Raw genomic sequence first — 25,131 nt, 5'->3', positions numbered from 1 at the left:
TTTAGATTTACCATGTTTTCATATACTTACTGCTGGTGTGAATAGGCTTTGGCCCTTTTTCTATTTGTGTCTTTTTCCTTTACCACTTTTGGGTGCTCTCGGTGTATTGGGGACAGCAGTTCTTACGGGTTATATATTTTGCATATGTAAAAGTTATAATTTGACCTTATCTTTTTATTAACATAGTGTTACATTTTTACATAATCTGTCAGCTTATTTATTGTTGTGTTTTCTGTCTTTCCTAAGAATGTTTTTTTACCCAAAGTTACACAAATATTTACATATCTTTTGGCACTATTATTATATTTAGAGACTTATTTATTGAAAACAGTTGCGCTGATTGTATTTATAAACACAGTCAAAATGTGGTAACATTTTTATACATTATATTTTGTGTCACTCTTGTTCCCCCACCACCAAGTTTATATGATTTTACAGAGAGTATTAGCACAAATATTTAAATGATTCATTCCTTCTTTTTTCAGACCACCTACTACTATCTTTCTAGGTCTGTAGTCGTGCTCTTCGTCAACAATATTCCCAAACTTTCTTCTCCTAACATAGTCTGTCCTCAAAATCCTGTCCTTCTTTTTGGTACCACTAGCACAAATCCTTTTTCTCTTGTGCCTCAGGGAAACCTTTATAAACTTATAGGTTGACCAAATTACTAGTGATTAATAAAATCAGCAGGAAAGAGTGTATTTATGCAGAGAACGTTCTCTACCAAAAGCGTCATTGTGCTGTTTCGTAAATGCGTGTATGTGGGAGGCTGTATACTTAGCCATTAAATAACAGATTGAACTGCCTGGGTTTGAGTTCTGGCTCTACCTCTTATTATAATCTAGGGCAAACTACTTAACTTCACTTGCAGTAATTTTTATTTGAACTGAATAGCTCAAACTATGCTTACTGTGTGCCAGGCATTTTCCAAGTGCTTCACATATATTAACTCCTAATCCTCACAAGCACTCTAAATTATCCTCATTTTATACATGGAGACATGAGGTTCAGAAAGCTTAAATAATCTGCACAAGCTAGGGAGTGGGGGGAAGGGCAGTTGTAATCATAAGTGCCTAACAAATGTTTCTTTCTTCATTCTTCTTTTCTATTCCCCTCTAGCCCTTCCTTTCCTCTCCTGGCTTTCCTCTTTGTACCATTTTCCACCTCCTCCTATCTCTCCTTCCCCCATTTCACCCTTTCCCCTCTCTTCACCCTTCTTTCCTTTTCTCCTTGTTCCTCCTACTCCTTTTCTCTCCCTTTCAGCCCCCGCCTCATTTCCTCCTTCTTCCCTTCTTTCTCCTTCTCTACCTCGTCATCTTATTATATCATTTGCAGTGTCAGTGTCTTTCATCCTTTGGGGCGTACCAAGATCCATCAGAGACAGATCCTGCTGCAGAGGCCTTACCATCTGTTAGAAGCTAGAAGACATAGAACTTGCTTTAAATGAAATGGAAAATAAGAGATTTTAGTGCTATTCAAGTTTTAAGGGAGCAATAGTGTCTTTCCTGGAGGCAAAACAAAACAAAACAAAACAAAAACAAACAGCTTTATGGAGGGACAGTCTCCTTCAATGGTATCAGAAAAGGCCCTGTAAAGGCAGTAGTTATATTCTATCTACTCCACTGTATTTAGAATATTTCCTAAATTTATCAGCCTCCCTCTTGATTATTACGTGTGATGGATCTTAAGTTCACTAATTGATCTCAGTACTTTTTAGACTCTTATTTTGTAATGAATGAGTGACCAGTATGGTAAGAGTAAAAATGAAAATGTTAAAGGAGTCTGATTGGGCCATTTGTGAAGAGTTTGGAACACCTTTCAGTACTAACAAGTCAGTCCTCATAGATTGAGGATAGCAAAGAAAAGAGAGATCAGTGTGCCTAAGTCGACAGTAGGTAGAAACATGGTCAGTGGCTACACAAATCCATGTACCCCTAGTCAGTTGCTATGTGTAATCAGTCCCCAAAGAGTTCTGAAAATAATCTGCTTGTGTAAACTGTCATTTATATCATAACATAGCTCTTCTACATCTGTGAAGTGTCATCCTCAGTAAGTACCTCTTCAGAATGCCCAGGCACCATGGCAACAGGCACCTCAGGAAAAGTGAGATGGGCTTTTAATTGCAGCGTCAAAAAGTACATTTCAGCAAGTTTCAAAAACGAGTGCATTATATGATGAAAAGTTATAATTATTTTAGTTATCTCAGCATGAATGCCAGGTGTATTTTTGGCATGGGTCTTCTTAGAAATAAGCATCCTGATTCAATGTGAAAGCATACATGTTACATTGGAGAAAACTATATTAAAAGTTACCAGAAGTTAGGTATCTACTACCTGTATAAGTTTGTGTTCCTATTAATATTTTCCACTAAAATATAAGTGAATTTGCATGAATGCTTCCTTTCATTATTCACAGTGTAAGATAAAGGGAGACCTCATTGTCTTTAGGATGGTTTGTCCCTAAGGGGATAGATGCTCAGTTGCCTGTGTGTATCAGCTTTTATTTTTTGTTTATATTTATTGACAAAATCAATATACTATTTGGAAACTGCCAAATTGGTTCTAGAGATCTGAGAGACTAAAATTTGGAGAGCAACATAAGGTCGGTCTTCCCAGGATATTGCTTGAACCAGACCCAGAGTCCTAATTTTAAATGGTTGCTTTACTTGGTGAAATAGATTGGACATTGGCTTTACAGATAAAATGCCCTTGACGTCTTGGATCTCAGTTCTTCAGAAAGGATAAAGAGGATATTAGAAGGGTAATTTCTTTTATTCCTTCCAGCCCTAATGTTCTGCGATTCATCTGAGTATTAATTTGCACGCAGTTATATGGTGATGGGTGGAAACATTTAAAGAAACTTTGAAAATGAATGAATTCATATGACAAGAAAAAATAAAGAGAAAAAACTTAATAGTCTATTTTTGGTCCTATCAGGGGTAAGGTATAAATTATTTACCTTAATAGGTATAAAATGAAATTGAAAGTAATAGATATGGTGTACAGGGAAGTTTCCAGGAAGAAAACTTACGGGAACATGTTGAAACCAGATGTGATTTAAACACCTAAGTACTCACATTTACTTTCCAGTTCTACTTTTTTCTGAAATTAGCTGTAGTCTTTTGCATATAGTGTTCAGAGAATATTTGTGGAATGAATCGACTAATAAAAAAATAGTTGGGCCTAACTTGTCCGAGCTAAGGAGTTTATATGGTACAGATCTTTGTGGTAACACAAAGAAGAGGTGGCCCAACACAGATATCAGTTAGATTAGGTTTGACTTCAGAAATAATATTTTCAATTGAGTCAAGAACCTTACAAAAAGAAATGTGCTAAAGGACAAGGTTAGTATTTTTTTCCCCAAATTTTATCTGTATTAACTTTCTTCTGAACTCACACATCAGATTTTCTGAGAGAGATGTGTCATAACATTAGTCCCCTTTGCCTTAGTTTGTTACGCCTTGGCCCAAGCAGTGAAGGCCAGGTCCATTGTCCTCTGCTGGTAGTTGTACACCCATAGGTGACGGATAAGGCAATATATTTTTATTTTTTATTTTTCTTATTACTAAGTAGAATATACAGCTGTGTTTCTCCCCTCCTGAAAGGGTCTCCTTAGAAATTTTCTGGACCTGAATCCTAACCCCTTTGGTATATTAATAAAATGTCTCCAGGAGCCAGATAACACCCCCCATGTTTTATATATTATGACATAGAGTTTTCTCCAAGTTCTGTGGCTTCCCCTTTTTTGACATGTCATACCCAGAAATATAACACCCCAGTCTTCTTGAGCTAGGGACCTAGTTCATCAGATAACAGTTTGGCCCTCTTGAGAAGACCTAAGAAGTTTTCGTATTTTGAATCAAAGCAATTAACTAGATAAATGGTTACAGTTTTAATTCTCATGGCACGTGAAGGATGGAATATTTTTACAGGAAGTGAAAGCAACCGTTCCCTTCTTTGTATCACATACATTTCTGAGGCTCAGCCGGCTAAGGGTTTCTGCACAGTAGTGAGAAATCCAGGGATGTTTTATTTCTCTACAATTAGGTGTTTTAAGTGGGAAGAAACTCTACCAGGTCATGTAAATATTTTATGTAAAAATAGCAAATGATGGCTTATGTATAATAGATGGAGTGAGGTATGCTTTCTAAAATGACTTAAAAATATAGCAGGGAGAAAAGTAAAGGCAGTAGTAATATTATTAGAAACAACCACATCTGGGAATCTCTCTCTATATTTAATAACCTTGACTCTTGTAGTATTTCAGACTTAACTAAAAGATTCCTGTTTCTAGACATATGTCGATAGAATATTTGGAAAATGTCTTTGAACTGACTCTTGCTTGGCACAGAATTTCAAAGAATCCTCATGATCATTTGTTCTATTCCTATCTGTTGAAATTTCTGAACTTGGGTGAGGTGCAATAATGTAAAACCTTATATATATGTACAAGGTAATATGCAAAGATGAGTATTTCTGTCAGGATTTTTTAAACCAATTACCTTTAATTGTTATCTATTTGTTGAAAAAGATAAGTATTCTCCGACATTGTGACTCAGGTGATGAATTGGTTGGATACCTGTTGTTTGCCTCAGTCATTGAAACCAGGAGTATATGGTATAACATCCTATTCTCTCTAAAACTAGTTTCTGTGTTTTTGGTTTTGTTCTGAGTATATTACTTTTCTCTTTGGTCCTTATAATCACAGTTTGTTTTTTATTTTTTAAATTAGAGATGGAGTCTTGCTCTGTCACCCAGCCTGGAGTTATGCTGTGATGGATTACTATATCCTCGAACTCCTGGGCTCAGGTGATCCTCCCCGTGTAGCCTCCCAAGTAGCTGAGACTACAGGTGTGCACCATCATGCCCAACTCATTTGTTAATTGTTTTGTAGAGATAGGGTCTTGCCATGTTGCCCAGGCTGGTCTTGAACTCCTGGCCTCAAGCAGTCCTCCTGCTTCAACCTCTCAGTGTTGGGATCACAGTTGCAAGCCACGACACTTGGCCACAGTTTTAAAGTTTCAAAAATAAATAGAAATAACTAGTTGACTTACTTGACTTACTGTTTCTTTCAGCTTTTTGCCTGAATTCATCAATGGAGACTTTGATTCTATTAGGCCTGAGGTCAGAGAATACTACGCTACTAAGGTAAATTGTAAACACTTTTTTGTTCAAGATCTTTCTCATATGGTTGCTTTTTCTGTGTTGTTTCCAATTTTCATGGTGTATAGGAAGACATTGATAAACTCATCGGTTGGTTACCTTTTACAGTTTTTTTATTTTAGCAATTGTAATATACATTCAAAATGGAAACTTACACTTTTTCGCCACGGATTTGCCGCCAGAACACAGGTGTCATGAAGACTACCTCTAAAAGCCAAAATGGGAAAGGAAAAGACTTATGTCAGCATTATCATCATTGGACACGTAGATTCGGGCAAGTCCACCACTACTGGCCATCTGATCTACACATGCAGTGGCATCGACAGAAGAACCATTGAAAAATTTGAGAAGGAGGCTGCTGAGATGGGAAAGGGCTCCTTCAAGTATGCCTGGGTCTTGGATAAACTGAAAGCTGAGCGTGAACGTCGTATCACCATTGATATCTCCTTGTGGAAATTGGAGACCAGCAATACTACGTGACTATCATTGATGCCCCAGGATGCAGAGACTTCATCAAAAATATAATTACAGGGACATCTCAGACTGACCGTGCTGTCCTGATTGTTGCTGCTGGTGTTGGTGAATTTGAAGTTGGTATCTCCCAGAATGGGCAGACCCGAGAGCATGCCCTTCTGGCTTACACACTGGGGGTGACACAACTCATTGTTGGTATTGACAAAATGGATTGCACTGAGCCACCCCACAGCCAGAAGAGATACGAGGAAATCGTTAAGGAAGTCAGCACTTACATTAAGAAAACTGGCTACAACCTTGACACAGTAGGATTTGTGCCCAATTCTGGTTGGAATGGTGACAACATGCTGGAGCCAAGTGCTAACACGACTTGGTTCAGGGGATGGAAAGTCACCGGTAAGGATGGCAATGCCAGTGGAACCACACTGCTTGAGGCTGTGGATCACATCCTGCCACCACCTTGTCCAACTGACAAGCCCCTTCGCCTGCCCCTCCAGGATGTCTACAAAATTGATGGTATTAGTACTGTTCCTGTTGGCTGAGTGGAGACTGGCGTTCTCAAACCTGGTATGGTGGTCACCTTTGCTCCAGTCAACGTTAAAACTGAAGTAAAATCTGTCAAAATGCACCATGAAGCTTTGAGTGAAGCTCTTCTGGGGACAGCGTGGGCTTCAATGTCAAGAATGTGTGTGTCAAGGATGTTCGTTGTGGAAACGTTGCTGGTGACAGCAAAAACGACCCACCAATGGAAGCAGCTGGCTTCATTACTCTGGTGATTATCCAGAACCATCCAGGCCAAATCAGTGCTGGCTATGCCCCTGTACTGGATTGCCACACGGCTCACATTGCATGCAAGTTTGCTGAGCTGAAGGAAAAGATTGGTCGCCATTCTGGTAAAAAGCTGGGAGATGGCCCTAAATTCTTGAAGTCTGGTGATGCTGCCATCGTTGATATGGTTCCTGGCAAGCCCATGTGTGTTGAGAGCTTCTCAGACTATCCACCTCTCGGTTGCTTTGCCATTCGTGCTATGAGACAGACAGTTGCCGTGAGTGTCATCAAAGCAGTGGACAAGAAGGCTGCAGGAGCTGGCAAGGTCACCAAGTCTCCCCAGAAAGCTCAGAAGGCTAAATGAATATTATCCCTAATACCTCCCACCCAGCTTTTAATCAGTGGTGGAAGAACGGTCTCAGAACTGTTTGTTTCAACTGGCCATTTAAGTTTAGTAGTAAAAGACTGGTTAATGATAACAATGCATCATAAAACCTTCAGAAGGAAAGGAGAATGTTTTGTGGACCACGTTGGTTTTCTTTTTTGTGTGTGGCAGTTTTAAGTTACTAGTTTTTAATATCAGTACTTTTTAATGGAAACAACTTGACCAAAAATTTGTCACAGAATTTTGAGACCCATTAAAAAAATTTAATGAGGAAAAAAAATTGGAAACTTACAAAATGACAAGTTGGAACACACTCTTGGGGAAATTTTATTACCATTATGTAAAAATTCTTTAAACACATATATTTAAAAAGAGCTTATAATTTATATATGCTCATTTAATAATACACAATTGTTGCCTATATTCTCATTATTATATGTTTCTCATGGATCATTTTAACTTCATTTAATGAATGTGTCTTATTTCATTTAACCAATTCCCAATTAATGTACATTTCAGGTGTGCATTTTTTGGTTTTGTAAACTCTGCTAAAATCATCTTTGTAAATGAATTTTTGTAAAAATGCATAATTGTGTACTCACTGGAATTTAGGACTAACATTTTTTCTTTAACATTTAGTTTTCTTGAAATTATTATTACTCTGTTTTGAATAAAACTATTCGCTACAACTTGAGATTGGTAATAACCTACATCTTTTGAAAAGGTGTTAATTTTCTCATTATGCAAATCTTTCAAAGATCCTTGCCACTTAAGAACATATAAATGATCTAATTGGGAATGATATAAGTCACATGGTAGTGTATTAAAGTAACCAGTAATTCATGGTCTCAGTGGTTTTGGAAGACAGTGAAGAGTTTTTCAAATAAAAATTATAGCATTAGTAATTCTAGCCACAGCACCGTCATCTGTGTTTAATTCTAAACTGGCATTAGTAAAGTATGTATTTTTTAGGAAAGAAACATCAGGTATTGAAATCACAAAACTTTAAATTCTTCGTGAGGCTTGCGGGGAGATTAGATAATTCATAAAGAAGAGAAGGAGCCTGTCTCAGAAAGGAAGGAGGGAAGAGAAAAAGGTAGGAAAATGAAGAGAGGAAAAAGGAAACATGATTCTAGGTGGAAACACAAAGGTGCTTTGCTTATAGGGTATAGCGTGTGATGATATGGAAATTCTGGGGCTGGTGGTGAATGCAGGTCTCTGCACATCCCATCTGCCCACCAGCTGATCCGACTTCCCCTCAGCAAATGAAGACCGTTCCCAAGTCAGTGTTTGATATTCATGCTCAATTACTTTAACATTGGCATGTTCCTGTTCATTCCCCACAGTCTCCCTTCTCATTAACTCCATACCTCAACCTCGTTGGGATGGAAAAGTCACAGCCTTGCTTACAATGCAGAGTTTTACAAATGCATAGATATTAATCATATTTTCAGCAGCAGAAGAAAAGTGAGAGAGGCAGAGACAAGCATACTCAAAAAACAAGTTGAAGATCTGGTCAGGTGTGACTCCTCTCCCCCTTCTTTAATGCTGCTGGCTTGCTAAAATCAGAAGTGCCAGCCTGATCACACCTATCCAAGATAAGAAAATAGGGGAAGCCAGCCTTTTTATATCTTAGGCAGTAAAATGAGGGTCAAGGATAGAGGAAATTTTTGAGTTAATGCCCCTTGATGAATTTCTCTTATATTTCCTGCTTCACTTTATTTTAACCTTAAAAACTAAATTATATTTGTTGAGGTTTCGTTTTTAAAGTAAGATTTAGCTGAATCTTCTAATTGTTGAACTGCCTAGTTCTAGGTCGATACAGTATAATCCACTTTCTTCATGTATCAGTGTTGAACTCACTGCTTTGAACTTTTAGGCTAAGTTCCTAGAGGGCACAGATGATGTCTTTTATATAGTTAATGTGCCCTGTAGAGCACATGGTGAGTGTTTGGCTGTAGTTTTAATGATGATGATAATTACAACAAGTTAATGCAACATTACACACCATTCATATAAGCCATTATCTCCAACTTAAACAGCCTTTGCACCACTCTTTCACAATTGAAAGGCGGTTATCTTCATTTTCAAATACACCCCCTCCCCACCTGGTCTGGGTTTGCAATGAAGGTGAAACTGGGAATCTAGTAAAGTGAAGAAATTTAAAATACCAAAACTTTGTTAAAATCAGGAAGTGGATTGTGTAGCCAACATTTCTTCATACAAAGCGTTAAGCCTGGCAACTGGTGTACAGTCCTGAATTTATAAAGTCCTGGTTTTGAGGTAGCTTTAACATCTTGGTGCTTTCCCTTTTGCCTGTTTGTCTTAGCTCCTCTCTGCCTGGTTCACTACTATTAACTCAGAACGAGGAATATCTCTTACTGATTTTCCTCTTGATATTTTACTTTTCATTTTTCTGGGTCAGTCAGTGCTTCTTTGATTCAAAGCTAAAATCACCTACTTCAGTCTATCTATTATGCATATCCCCATGTTAATTTTCTGAGAACGTTAGAAGAACCTATGCTATCTTATCAGACTCCTGATATTCTTTCATTATTGTATTCTGTTGGGTCTTCAATGGATTTAGGAAAGGGAGTTTTAAACATGTTTCCTTAATATTTAGGGGGTTAAGGAACTACTTGCAGGATTTAGCTGATGCCTTAAAAAATTACAGAATAACAAGGGTTTGCCATTAATGTAGGTTTATAGGATAGGAGTTAAAATATGTAAATGTAATAAAAATATGAAATACAGTCAACCCTTGGTATCCAGTGATTCATCCAACAGTGTATGGGGAACCTTGGGATATGCAGGGCCTATTAAGGGACTTAAGCATCCTCAGACTTTGATGTTCTCTAGGGTCCTGGAGCCAATCCCCTGTGGATATGAAGGGCCTACTGTAATTTAAAATAGAAGAAATTAAACAATATTCTTTATCCCAATTTTTTGATGAGGGAACTGAGGCCTAGAAAGCTAAGCAACTTCAGCAAAATGGTAGAGCTAGTGAGAGACAGCTTTAGGATTAATGCCCATGTTTTCTATAAAGAGAATGTTATTAGAACTGGGACTGGGTCACTGCTACTGCTTCTCAACAGGTAACACCTTTGGCCTATTGGGTAAGACAGCTGTTCCTTGCAATGGATATGTAGCACCCCTGGGAATGAAGGCCACTATCACTGTCAATGTGATAACAGTCAACGACATAATCAAATACTTTACATTATGTTTCCAGTATGTCCCTCTAAACCTTTGATTTTGAGGCAGCAAGGGTAAAGGTGTGATAGTTGGACCAGACCGTGAAAGATCAAAACCTTATAAACTGATAAATTATTAAATTACCTATTAATAAAAACCTATAAGATATTAGATTGAGCCAAGATAGAACACTGAAGAATCAGAGTGATTTGGTAATATGAAATTAGCAAGGGTATAGGCAGATTTTTGGTATGTTTTTCTTTGTGTTATCAATGAGCATTTTGCCATTCCAGAAAGTGTCACTATCAACACAAGGCCATGTTCTAGACGGTGTGATGAAAACAACCTTACTCATAAGTCACGAATAGGACTCTAGGTCCAAGTTCTGATTTTATCTTCTTGTTAATCCTTCCAAGTCTTCGAAGAACATAGCATCAAGAATATTGCAAGAAGGTGCCCAAAGATTCATTGTAACTGTATTTATGAAGGCAAGCTTGATTAAGGAAAACATTGAACCCATGTATATATGGTGAATGAGGGTAGCAGAACGGGTGAGTCGATGCTGAACCACAGATTTTCTGTTACAGAGATAATAAGATAATTCCAGGTCCCCTGGTAATTCTAGCACTATAAACTGGAGGAATGGAGAAAGAAATGTAGGCAGATTTTTGTCTCCTGTCTTTCATTGTATCTTTTTCCCTCTTGGGAAAGATAAGGGTTTTTAAAAGCAAATTGCATGAATTATTGAAGAATATATCTTATTAAAGCATTATTTTGTATAGTATTTTCGCATCGTCATTGAATACTTGCATGGCCATACCCAAATTTTTGAAGAGTGCTCTCGATGGGCAGGGGTAGTGTATCTAATCTTTAAAAACCAATGCTCCCTTTTATAAATAGAAAATGCTATGAATGTTAGATGCAGTAGCAGAAAATGTCTCATCATTTTACATTTCATCATAATGGCTATTACCTGTATAAATGTGCTTCAGTTACATTGTAAGGAATTGGGGATTTGGGTTTAAATATAACTTTCTCAGTCAAAATAATTGGAAATTGTCACCTGGTTGGCATTTGAATAGAATGTCTGATTTTTCATAAATGGGCTACTGACGATAAGCAGAAAGTGCTTGTATTTTAATTCCAGTTGAAACCCATTGACTCTCAAATAGTGGGGAGGACGGGTTATTGGGTGGAGGGTACATTCAAGTGTGGATGTCAAATGATTATTACTTAATCTTGGCTGTTAGCAGTGTGCATTTTAGTGTTTAGGCTTTTATAAGTAGAAAAGTGATTGTTTTCTTGAACTAAGTGCAAATTACATTTGTGTTGTTAATTTACATATATGAAAATCTTACCGCCACACGTGAAACTAAATCACAGTGTTATATCCCCAACTTTCTCATGTGCTTCTAGTAATGATCTAATAATGGCATACAGGTAGAGTTCTCTGGAAATTCTAAAGCACTATTTTAATATAAGCTGGTAGTATTTTATTTTACTTCCTAAAATTGTTTGCTTAAGACCTTTTTAATATTTTATTATTTCTCAGTAACATTGCTTTTTAAAAATATTTTCAAACATTTCATCTTTGTAAGTGCATAATTTATGAAAGTAGATGTGATTCATAATCAGAATTGCTTGGGATATCCTTTTGAATTTGATCAAGCCTCAGGTTTGATTCTATTTACATTTCACAGAATCTCCAGTTAAAAACATCTGCATTGATCCACCTAATCTCATGAATCTTATTATTTTCTACTCTTAACTACATCTCTTTTTCAGTTCTTCTCAGCCACATGCCAACAACTTTTAGATGAAAAATTAATTAGAGAAAATGACAAACTGGACTGTTAGAAATTGTGAAGTTAGTAAGTTTGACTATTATGCCAAACAGAGGAAACTATACAAAATACATAAAGCTCAACTCCATTTCTTGATATATTTCCTTAAAAAATATAAACAAAATGAAACAAAGCCTGGAGTGTAATAAATTTTTAGGCTTAAGCATGAAGTCTAATTAACATATGCTAAGACATAAAGGCTTTGCTAAGGGAATTATAGACAGGCAGTTTCCCTTGACAACTGACAGGTTCTTCACTTTATATTCCTTAGACTGGCTGTCTAACCCTTATTAGCATCTCACCAAGGGAATGATGAGACTGCCAGGGGAATATTATGTGAAACTATCTCTTGAATATACCTTAATTCTTATGCTTACCTCAATCATAGTCCTTTCAAATTGACTTTATTGCCATTGATGTTTTTTGAAGCTTGTTTTGTTTGAATTTGTTTAACATACTGAAGGCTTTTAGAAAGGGCGAGACTTTGCCCTTTACATTGAAGAGCTCCCAGTGAGACACACAGGAGGACCTCCAGGGGCACCTGCCTGCCTCTCCTCATTCATCTGATGTTACACTCTATGTTCTCCAGGGCCTCTGTGACTCTCTCTTCCCTCCTTTGTCTGACTCGTGGGATTCTTCCTTCACCTAAACCAACCAACTATGACAGTCTAAAAAGTAATAACAGTCAAATATTTTTAGTGCTTAAAATATGCCAGATATTTTTATATGCCCTTTCATTTATGAATTCATCCCTTCACAATTCCCCACCTGGAGGTGGTGGTTAGTCCCTTGTTTATACTGTCTTGCAGAGTTTGAGATAAACAATTCTATCATTTTACTCCTTTTCCCTGTTAACATATGAAGTTCTGGAAGCCGAAGTCTGTGGTCATTTATCCTGGCATCCCCAGTCAATAGTAGGTTCAGATTGAAGTTTATATGAAGCAGATATCTGATCCTTCTTTTAGAACTAAAACAGAAAAGCACTGGTCCTGCTTTGCTTCATAGAAAGAAGATTTCTGTGATCTAATGATTTTGTGAAATTTGCCACATTCTGTATGCCCCTTTTGGAAACCCACTGTGCATGTATCATTTTAAGTAAGTCTGCCAAAAATCTAATTTTACCTTAATGTTTCTCAAATGTATTTCACCCCGGAACATTTACTCTTTACCCTACTAAAAATACAAAAAATTGGCCAGGCGTGGTGTCACACACCTGCGATCCCAGCTAATCAGGAGACTGAGGCACCAGAATTGCTTGGACCCTGGAGACAGAGGTTGCAGTGGGCCGAGATTATGTCACTGTACTTCAGCCTGGGAGACAGAGTGAGACTCTTTCTCAAAGAAAGAAAGTTTTCTGTCAGTGTAGAAACTATTTACCATTCAAGTTTCCTGATGTCAGCCAAAGGCCAATCTTGCAAGCAGGCCATTTTAAAGACAGCAGTCTCAGCCTGCTATGCTAAGTTTTCCCCGTACCCTCTTTCAGCCAGAAGTCTGGCTTTGGTTTTAGGAAGAAAGCCATCATTTGAAACCCTGTGCTGTTCTAAAAAGACGTTCGACTTACATTAACAGAAGGGATGGCTTTCTTATTTGAAACACTATAGCTTTTGTTTCTTGTTGAAAGAAAAGGTTATTTTACAACACATAGGACAATGAAGATTATGCTAGATTAGAATGTCTCTTTAAGTTTGGGAAAGAATGGAGAATTGCTACAAGGTTAAATTGCATTTCTTCTTTTCCTTTATACACCATCTAGATACCAGAAAAAGGATACTAGATTATATTAGGCAGTATACTTAGAGTTTTTATACTGTTACTTAGGTTTTTAAGAGTTGAATCCTGTGACATTCTTGCTGAAGAAATCATTCCTTGAAGGCTGTTACTTGATGATTTAAAAAACAACCTTTTTAGCTTGAAAAGTATAAATGTTTCTAGAAGCCTGGTAAATAAAAGGGACAATCTGCCACAGGACACTTTATACAATGAAGAAGAAAGTGGGAATTGGTTATTTCATGATTATATCTCTGCAGGGAAAAAGACGATGTTCATACCTGTATCCACAAACAGATCTTTTAGATTTCAGTTTACTTTATGGAACTATTCCCCTTCTTAGCAGATCTGAGAACAAGTTAGAGCTCATTTTAGATCTGTATCTTTGGTTATTTGGAGTATCTGTCATTTTGCTCTATGCCTGCTGTGCCCTTAATCTGGCAGGCAGTTTTTAATTACAGAGTTCCAGTCAATTCCATTTAATGAATGATTATGGACTCTTATTATTAAAACTTGAATATATTCAATTCTTCCAAGACTCTGGAAAATATCCCCCCCCCAAATATTTTTAAGTGTATATCTTGCATACTGATGAGAAGAAAGGCAATGTCAGCAATGAATAGGGGAAAATAAAGAAGCTAACATGTTAAAACCCAGTAAAACTTTTATCATTGCTTATTTGCTAAAGAAAATCCATATCAGTATGCCAATATGAAGGTATAGGAAATTATACTTCATGTTTTCAGAGGCAACTTTAAAGATGGTCTTTGATTTCTTCTTACCTCGTTTACCTTACTGATAGACAACTATTTTCCCCTCTGAGCATGTCTATTTCTTTTCATACTGTCCATTAGCCACTCAGTCCTCAACTGAAAGAACCACTTCCTATCCCTGTTGCACACTCCAAAATTATCTTAACTTTCTCTTTCCTTCTCCTCCAATGGAAATAATCTTTCCCGTAATGAAACCAATTTTTGTTTGCTATTAAGGAGCAAGTAAATAAATTCCGTTAATTCACAGCAAGAAACCCATGATGAATTGTCTCTCCTAAGATTACTTATATTTTTAAAGGATGAACTGTTCATCCTTATATACGAGTAATAGGAATACATATTTTTACAACTTTCCCAGAAAGCACTCTGGCATCAAATATCAAGGAATCTGAAAATGTTCTCATAATTTCCCCAGTAATTTTATTTCCAGAATTCATTTCTAAAAAAATAACCAGCACCAAACATTTATACACAGAGATGTTGATTGTAATTGTATGTTTCAAAGAAAAAGAAAAAGTCAACTCATAAATATAATAATAAAGATAATATAATGAGTTGAAGAAGAAGAAGGAAAAAGGGAGGGAGGGATAGATAAGCATTCATTGCCCATGTTCAGGAGGCCGCGAAAATCATGAAGATTTCTTAAGTCTGGATGTAGCATGGTTATGCGGGTCATCACATCTGCCTAACAGCTAACGGATGTTCAGGTATTTAAAACTAGAGAAAAACAACTAAATAAATGTTCCTGTAAATTATAAAGGCATTTTTCTGCTTAGTCGTGCCCAAATAACAAAAGTTTAATTAAGCAGGGTACTAAGCAAAGTACAAAGCATGATAGGTTCAGATCCCACACGGTGTTCCCATCAATTGCGTGACCTTGGGCAAGTTATTTAATATCTGGGAACTACAGTCTGCATATTTTAAAATGTGATAATACATTTGCCTTGTAAGGTTATTATGGGGATTCAGAAATGTAATTCATGTAAAGTGATTCATATCTCATATAATACTAAATGTACTCAAATGTTCTTATTAATGTTACTCATTTAGTGAGGGAGACAGTTGTCAATAGATCACATTCTTTAAGATTGGATACTTTAAAGGTTATCTTATTTATCAGAGAGTTAGGCTATGTTTTGTTGGAGAATTTTAGTTTATTGAAAATCTTAGAGTTTATTATCTATATATACATTGGATTTAATTATACTAGGTAAGGGTCTATATGCGAGTCACTGGAAATACATTTTCCAAAGTGATATGCATGATACCTAGGAGGAAATAGCACTTATAAGTTCCTAACCTTATAAACTCAGTCCATGAAGTTACAGTAGATGTCTCAGAGCCCCATAAAATCTTGCCAGGATAATTTGCACAAGTGTTTTCTGTCCTGGGTAAATGGATGAGTACTAAATGATGACTTGACCTAAAATGAAAAAGCTAATAGCAAACTTAGGAATGTTTTCACCAGACTTAACTCCTTGTCTCTTGTTTTACGAAGCCAAGTCTCTTTGGATATAATCCATGAAATAACAATTAATATGTTATTACAAATTTTTTCAAAGGATCTGTTTTCTTTCCCATTAAGGAATTTTAGAGGAGTCAGCATAGTATAACCTGATAGGTTTTATGTGTGTAAAATGTATAAACTCATTAACCTATATTAGTTAAATTATTGGCAGACAGTAAACTAAGTAATTGAGAATGACAGTCTAATGGCTTTTGCACTGGAATTTTGAAATTAGGTGCATTATTGACACTCATTGCCTTGTAATAATTTCAGTTGTCAGTAAATTAAAAAATAGTTTTGCAAATATTGACACAAAGTTCTTTGGAGAATATTAATATTTTGCTCACTGTAGTAAACTTTGATGTGAGATGGTCTGCCTATAACATCTGCTGTTCCTAAAGATTCTTCCCAGGTTCTAAGGTGAGCATTTGATACGTATTCATCACTGTGCATCATCTCACTTAATCTTAACAGCAATTCTGTTTTTTTTGTTTTTTTTTTATTATTATACTTTAAGTTCTAGGGTACAGTTGTACAACGTGCAGTTTTGTTACATATGTATACTTGTGCCATGTTGGTGCGCTGCACCCATCAACTCATCAGCCGCCATCAACTTGTCATTTACATCAGGTATAACTTCCAGTGCCATCCCTCCCCCCTCCCCTCTCCCCATAATAGGCCCCCGTGTGTGATGTTCCCCTTCCCGAGTCCAGGTGATCTCATTGTTCAATTCCCACCTATGAGTGAGAACATGCGGTGTTTGGTTTTCTGTTCTTGCGATAGTTTGCTGAGAATGATGGTTTCCAGCTGCATCCATGTCCCTACAAAGGACACAAACTCATCCTTTTTTATGGCTGCATAGTATTCCATGGTGTATATGTGCCACATTTTCTTAATCCAGTCTGTCACTGATGGACATTTGGGTTGATTCCAAGTCTTTGCTATTGTGAATAGTGCCGCAATAAACATACGTGTGCATGTGTCTTTATAGCAGCATGATTTATAATCCTTTGGGTATATACCCAGTAATGGGATGGCTGGGTCATATGGTACTTCAAGTTCTAGATCCTTGAGGAATCGCCACACTATTTTCCATAATGGTTGAACTAGTTTACAATCCCACCAACAGTGTAAAAGTGTTCCTATTTCTCCACATCCTCTCCAGCACCTGTTGTTTCCTGACTTTTTAATGATCGCCATTCTAACTGGTGTGAGGTGGTATCTCATTGTGGTTTTGATTTGCATTTCTCTGATGGCCAGTGATGATGAGCATTTTTTCATGTATCTGTTGGCTGTATGCATGTCTTCTTTTGAGAAATGTCTGTTCATATCCTTTGCCCACTTTTTGATGGGGTTGTTTGTTTTTTTCTTGTAAATTTGTTTGAGTTCTTTGTAGGTTCTGGATATTAGCCCATTGTCAGATGAGTAGATTGCAAAAATTTTCTCCCATTCTGTAGGTTGCCTGTTCACTCTGATGGTAGTTTCTTTTGCTGTGCAGAAGCCTTTTAGTTTAATTAGATCCCATTTATCAATTTTGGCTTTTGTTGCCATTGCTTTTGGTGTTTTAGTCATGAAGTTCTTGCCCATGCCTATGTCCTGAATGGTATTACCTAGGTTTTCTTCTAGGGTTTTTATGGTATTGGGTGTAACATTTAAGTCTCTAATCCATCTTGAATTAATTTTCGTATAAGGAATAAGGAAAGGATCCAGTTTCAGCTTTCTACTTATGGCTAGCCAATTTTCCCAGCACCATTTATTAAATAGGGAATCCTTTCCCCATTTCTTGTTTTTCTCAGGTTTGTCAAAGATCAGGTGGCTGTAGATGTTAACAGCAGATCTCTCAGCAGAAACTCTACCAGCCAGAGGAGAGTGGGGGCCAATATTCAACATTCTTAACGAAAAAAATTTTCAACCCAGAATTTCATATCCAGCCAAACTGAGTTTCATCAGTGAAGGAGAAATATAATCCTTTACAGGCAAGCAAATGCTTAGAGATTTTGTCACCACCAGGCCTGCCCTACAAGAGATCCTGAAGGAAGCACTGAATATGGAAAGGAACAACAGGTACCAGCCATTGCAAAAACATGCCAAAATGTAAAGACCATCGAAGCTAGGAAGAAACTGCATCAACTAACGAGCAAAATAACCAGATAATATCACAATGACAGGATCAAGTTCACACATAACAATATTAACCTTAAATGTAAATGGACTAAATGGTCCAATTAAAAGACACAGACTGGCAATTTGGATAAAGAGTCAATACCCATCAGTTTGCTGTATTCAGGAGACCCATCTCACATGCAGAGACACACATAGGCTCAAAATAAAAGGATGGAGGAAGATGTACCAAGCAAATGGAGAACAAAAAAAAGCAGGGGTTGCAATCCTAGTCTCTGATAAAACAGACTTTAAACCATCAAAGATCAAAAGAGACAAGGCCATTACATAATGGTAAAGGGATCAATTCAACAGGAAGAGCTAACTATCCTAAATATATATGCACCCAATACAGGAGCACCCAGATTCATAAAGCAAGTCCTTAGAGACTTACAAAGAGACTTAGACTCCCATACAATAATAATGGGAGACTTCAACACCCCACTGTCAACATTAGACAGATCAACAAGACAGAAGGTTAACAAGGATGTCCAGGAATTGAACTCATCTATGCACCAAGCGGACCTAATAGATATCTACAGAACTCTCTACCCCAAATCAACAGAATATACATTCTTCTCAGCACAACATCACACTTATTCCAAAATTGACCACATAATTGGAAGTAAAGCACTCCTCAGCAAATGTACAAGAACAGAAATTATAACAAACTGTCTCTCAGACCACAGTGCAATCAAACTAGAACTCAGGACTAAGAAACTCAATCAAAACCGCTCAACTACATGGAAACTGAACAGCCTGCTCCTGAATGACTACTGGGTACATAACGAAATGAAGGCAGAAATAAAGATGTTCTTTGAAACCAATGAGAACAAAGATACAACATACCAGAATCTCTGGGACACATTTAAAGCAGTGTGTAGAGGGAAATTTATAGCACTAAATGCCCACAAGAGAAAGCTGGAAAGATCAAAAATTGACACTCTAACATCACAATTAAAAGAAATTAGAGAAGCAAGAGCAAATACATTCAAAAACTAGCAGAAGGCAAGAAATAACTAAGATCAGAGCAGAACTGAAGGAGATAGAGACACAAAAAACCCTCCAAAAAATCAATGAATCCAGGAGTTGGTTTTTTGACAAGATCAACAAAATTGATAGACCACTAGCAAGACTAATAAAGAAGAAAAGAGTGAAGAATCAAATAGATGCAATAAAAAATGATAAAAGGGATATCACCACCGACCCCACAGAAATACAAACTACCATCAGAGAATACTATAAACACCTCTATGCAAATAAACTAGAAAATCTAGAAGAAATGGATAATTTCCTGGACACTTACACTCTCCCAACACTAAACCAGGAAGAAGTTGAATCCCTGAATAGACCAATAGCAGGCTCTGAAGTTGAGGCAATAATTAATAGCCTACCAACCAAAAAAAGTCCAGGACCAGATGGATTCACAGCTGAATTCTACCAGAGGTACAAGGAGGAGCTGGTACCATTCCTTCTGAAACTATTCCAATCAGTAGAAAAAGAGGGAATCCTCCCTAACCCATTTTATGAGTCCAACATCATCCTGATACCAAAACCTGGCAGAGACACAACAAAAAAAGAGAATTTTAGACCAATATCCCTGATGAACATCGATGCAAAAATCCTCGATAAAATACTGGCAAACCGAATCCAGCAGCACATCAAAAAGCTTATCCACCATGATCAAGTGGGCTTCATCCCTGGGATTCAAGGCTGGTTCCACATATGCAAATCAATAAATGTAATCCAGCATATAAACAGAACCAAAGACAAAAACCACATGATTATCTCCATAGATATAGAAAAGGCCTTTGACAAAATTCAACAGCCCTTCATGCTAAAAGCTCTCAATAAATTTGGTATTGATGGAATGTATCTCAAAATAATAAGAGCTATTTATGACAAACCCACAGCCAATATCATACTGAATGGGCAAAAACTGGAAGCATTCCCTTTGAAAACTGGCACAAGACAGGGATGCCCTCTCTCACCACTGCTATTCAACATAGTGTTGGAAGTTCTGGCTAGGGCAATCAGGCAAGAGAAGGAAATAAAGGGTATTCAGTTAGGAAAAGAAGTCAAATTGTCCCTGTTTGCAGATGACATGATTGCATATTTAGAAAACCCCATCGTCTCAGCCCAAAATCTCCTTAAGCTGATAAGCAACTTCAGCAAAGTCTCAGGATACAAAATTAATGTGCAAAAATCACAAGCATTCTTATACACCAGTAACAGACAAACAGAGAGCCAAATCAGGAATGAACTTCCATTCACAATTGCTTCAAAGAGAATCAAATACCTAGGAATCCAACTTACAAGGGATGTAAAGGACCTCTTCAAGGAGAACTACAAACCACTGCTCAGTGAAATAAAAGAGGATACAAACAAATGGAAGAACATACCATGCTCATGGATAGGAGGAATCAATATCATGAAAATGGCCATACTGCCCAAGGTAATTTATGGATTCAATGCCATCCCCATCAAGCTACCAATGAGTTTCTTCACAGAATTGGAAAAAACTGCTTTAAAGTTCATATGGAACCAAAAAAGACCCCACATTGCCAAGACAATCCTAAGTCAAAAGAAAAAAGCTGGAGGCATCGTGCTACCTGACTTCAAACTATACTACAAGGCTACAGTAACCAAAACAGCATGGTACTGGTACCAAAACAGAGATATAGACCAATGGAACAGAACCGAGTCCTCAGAAATAATACCACACATCTATAGCCATCTGATCTTTGACAATTCTGATTTTTATATTACTTCTATTACAGATGGAGCTATGAAGTTCAGAGGGATTTTTTTTTTCAATCTAAGCCTTTTTCCTCATATTAAATTTCTTACGATATACAGCATTTAGTGGTATATGGACAATATCTAATTGTAGGCCTAGAAGAAGGGTTGATTGGTAAACTATTAATACAACTCGCAGGCCAAATATGGCTTGATAGCTGTTTTTGTAGTTTTGGCAGGCTAAGAATGGTTTTTACATTTTTAAATAGTTGAAAAAAATCAAATGAATATTTTACAACACATGAAAATTGTAAGCAAGTTAAATTTAGTTTTATTAGAACACAGCCATTTCCATTCATTCATTTATTAGAGTCTTTCATGCTACACAGGTAGAGTTGAGTAGTTTGGACAGAGACCCTATGGCCTGCAGAGTTGAAAAAATTACTATCTGGCCCTTTATAGGAAAAGTTTGCTGATCCCTTGCCTAAAGGGATAATTTATCTCATCTGCTATGCTTTTATAAATTACTTTATTCGTTATTGAGTGCTTACCACTTGCTACACACTATGTTGGGCTCTTGTCCTGGGAATAGTAAACAAAGGAGTACAGTGGGTAGCTGCAAGGAGCTTACAGCTTAAAGCTTATGTTTCAATTAATACTTTAATAGTCATAGGGTAGATTGATAATTCTGTATGAGAAAATTATTTGGTTATTCTAATAAGATATGTTAATACTCATAAGGCAGACTTTAATATTCATATAGACCTAAGTAATTAATGTGCTAATAAAATATTAGGTTAATTCAATAGTAAAATTACTTAGTTAAAATAAATATTCACCATAAATCATACTGTTTTAACCCTCTTTCTTTTTAAAAAATGCATACATATACCACACTGAACATAAACCTATCCCTTAGATGATTTGTGATTTTATTATGATGAGGACCATATATTACAAGCATATATTTTATGTTTGCTATAGCTCTAGATGTTGGCAGTATGGGAAATTGAGCTGAACCCTGATCATTCCAGGGCATGTTCCAAAAACTGTTTATTTTTAATTTTTTGCTAAGTTCCTAATACTAGTTTTTTCCTTGTCATTTTTTTTTAAATAAGTTAAAACTTATTCAAACATATTCTGAATTTTTTCTGTAGTACTTTATACTACTGCATTTGTTAACCTTGATGTGCATGTCTATTTCAATTTTCCTTACTGGATGTTAGTTTTGTTAACATTAATGTATTTTAAACTTTACTTAATTGCATATGAAATGCTAATTTTTGTTATTTTAAGAATCTTCATTAATTGTGTCCAAATAGAAAAGAGTTACTTAATTTCCTCAAAGCAGCATTAGTATATAGTGAGTAAAAAATAAGTATTTCTTCTCTGTGTGAGATTCATTTTCTGGTTTCTATATGTTTATATTTATGAGAAAAATACCATTATTTTTATGAGGAGAGAAATGGTTTTAATTGAACCACCATTTGTCTAGCCACTAAACGTGTATTGACTTATTAGTGACTGAGAGTGCAGACGTCCGTTTCCCTGTATTCACGGAGTGTTGCGTTTACTCTTTGTGCCTGAAGATCCTGTTTTCCCCAAATAATAGACAAGATTTGCCAGACAAGAATTTTTGCTTGTGTGTGTGTGAGATTGAGTTGTACCACTTTAATTTGTTCCATGAGTATCCCTTTGTAAAATACTGCTTCTCTTTTAGTAAGTTTTTTGCCTCTTTCTGTTCTTCAGTCCCCTCAAACCTGGTGGATGATCATGTGGACAATTAGGATTAAATTGCCTTATTTGTAACTTTCTGCACCTTTAATATTTGCTTTCAAATTTTGTGTTTGGAGACCTTAGGGCATTCATCATTTTAATGTGAACTTGTGATATTTCCTTTATCACTGTGAATTATTTCAGTTTGTTCTTATTGAACTTGGTATTCAGCTTGTTATTATATCTTTTCAATTCAATTTTTAATGTTTTTGTTATTACAGCCAAGTATAATGGAAGATATCTTTATAATGTATTGTTTATTAAAACTTTTTGGCAGGTCTCTAGTTTCATATTTAAGTCAAATGAAAGTTTAAGGAAAATTTACATGTGGAAGAAAATTTCTTTTTGTATAACCAGTTTGTTCCTAAATTCTGTCTTTTCCACTATGTATATATGTGTGTGCACATACACGTGTGTATTTATATAAAATTTGCAATTTTGGTCCCTATTTTACCTAATGTACAGTTATTTCTGGCTAATTTTCAATTATGTCTTAGGACCTTTTAGGTAATACCAAGGATAAAATACTTGCTAAGGTATTAATTCTCTGTGTTTTATGGTAAAATTATATATGTCATTATAAACTCTTATCTTGTGCTGAAATGGCCGAAGAAGGTAGAACACTATTTTAATGACAATACTTGATTAGCACAAATTCATTACCCAACCTGATAATGAGTCTGCTAATACCAGGCCAACATATCATGTCTTTAGGGACCACGGCTTTCCCAATCTGGAGATCTATACGCTTTTCAATGTTTACCTTCCTTTGGCCTTCCAATGTACATAGTCTTTAAATTTTTGCATGTTAAAAATTCCTAGATACTGACCTGGGCATGACAGGCAAGAACTTAAATATTTAATCCACCTAGTATTCATTTTCATGTCTAAATGCAGACAAAACCTTGAAATGGGCCGGGTGCGGTGGTTCACACCTATTAATTCCAGCACTTTGGGAGGCCAAGGTGGGCGGATCATGAGGTCAAGAGATCAAAACCATCCTGGCCAAAATGGTGAAACCCCGTCTCTACTAAAAATACAAAAATTAGCTGGGCATGGTGGCACATGCCTGTAGTCCCAGCTACTCAGCAAGCGAGGCAGGAGAATTGCTTGAACCCGGGAGGTGGAGGTTGCAGTGAGCCAAGATCATGCCATTGCACTCTAGCCTGGGTGAGAGAGCCAGACTCCGTCTCAAACTCAATCAATCATTGAAATGAAAAAAGAAGTCATTTGTTAGGTGTCTTCTATTTCAGCCATACCACATAAATGAATATTTTCTTCATCTGTGGGAAGGCTGGTGGTAAGAACTGCATATATTGCAAGCAATGAAAACAAATAGCTTTAACCACACAAAATAAAACAAATATTTATTCATATAACCAAAAAGGATACAGGAGGATTCAGCTTCAGTGAGGCTTCATGGGCTACCAGAACAGCCCCCAGGTACTGGTTTCTTGTTTAATTCTTTGACCCGCACTACCAGCTTCATTCTCAGGTGCCGCATTGTGGATCTCTGGCTCTAGGCTGTCCTCTTGTGTTGTAGACTGGCTGCCATCTCAACATGTCTTTCTACTGAAGCGGAGAAGTCTCTTGCAGGGTTGATGCACACACCCCAGCAATTCTTGCTCTCTCTTTGGCCCAAATTGTGGCGTGTACTCATCTCCAAACAATTTGCGGTGGATAAGGGGATAAATTATGTTGATCATCTTTACCAGTCCTGATACCTCCACAACTGAGTATCTAATTGTATACCTGAGAGAGGGTAAATAAATATTCAAAGAAAAGTCAGGTGCTAGTATCTAGTAAAGAGAAGGAATGCATGCTGGGGATGTAGTATCTTTTTTTTTACTATATAAGAGTCCCCTTTTTCCACAGGGGATATGTTCCAAGATCCCTAGTGGGTACCTGGAACCACAGATAGTACTGAACTCTGTATACACTGTTTTCCTATGCATACATACCTTTGATAAAGTTTAATTTGTAAATGAGTAAGAGATCAGCAGTAATAACTAGTAATACAATATAACATTGATAAGAATAGACTGAAAGAAAAGTTATGTAAATGTGATCATTCTCTCTCAGAATATCTGATTGTATTATCCTCACCTATTTTTGGACAGCTGTTGATTGTGGGTAACAGAAACCCCGGAACTCAAAACCATGGAAAAGGGGGGACTACTGTACTTGTTCTGGTGAAGTGTTCATCCTAAGAACTTAAAGAAAATGGAAGAAATACAAAGGACACTATCTTCATATTACCATGACAATCTGTTGCAAGCTTCCATTTTAGCTGGGACTACATGTTTTGTCTGTATGTTTTTCGCATTGATGTCAGAAAGGCTTGCAGTTAGGTGTATGTGTGAGGTGAGGGAGGGAACTGATCAATTCCAGTCGTCCCACTTTAATGCACAGAGGAATGAAAAATGCCAATCAAATAATACGACAGGTATTCACATGTCACCTATTTGAGTTTAGCCTCAAAATATTTTATTAGCATTTATCTATTACAAGAATGTTAAACTGAACAGCTTGTTTAATTATTTTTAATTGGGAAATGTCCTCTATTGATTAATTTAGGCTA

The 25,131-nt window shown here is 36.7% G+C and overlaps 1 protein-coding gene and 1 pseudogene across 5 annotated transcripts in view; both read left to right on the top strand.

The window, feature by feature from the left end:
* The window catches only part of TPK1 (thiamin pyrophosphokinase 1), a 390,760-nt gene that overhangs the window by 190,053 nt on the left and 175,576 nt on the right, over positions 1 to 25,131 (top strand). For 2 of the 5 annotated variants that reach the window (XM_015135162.3, XM_077997628.1), the window contains one exon: positions 5,075 to 5,147. The exons of the other annotated variants lie outside the window; for them this stretch is intronic. In XM_015135162.3, the coding sequence (XP_014990648.1) occupies positions 5,075 to 5,147 (73 nt within the window). The remainder of the gene's footprint in view (positions 1 to 5,074; positions 5,148 to 25,131) is intronic. 5 annotated transcript variants of the gene reach the window in all.
* Positions 5,326 to 6,910, top strand: LOC100430143 (elongation factor 1-alpha 1 pseudogene; annotated as a pseudogene).

The sequence above is a fragment of the Macaca mulatta genome, chromosome 3 (assembly GCF_049350105.2).
Source record: "Macaca mulatta isolate MMU2019108-1 chromosome 3, T2T-MMU8v2.0, whole genome shotgun sequence".
Classification (NCBI taxonomy): domain Eukaryota; kingdom Metazoa; phylum Chordata; class Mammalia; order Primates; family Cercopithecidae; genus Macaca; species Macaca mulatta.
This window is presented reverse-complemented; position numbering and strand designations above follow the sequence as displayed.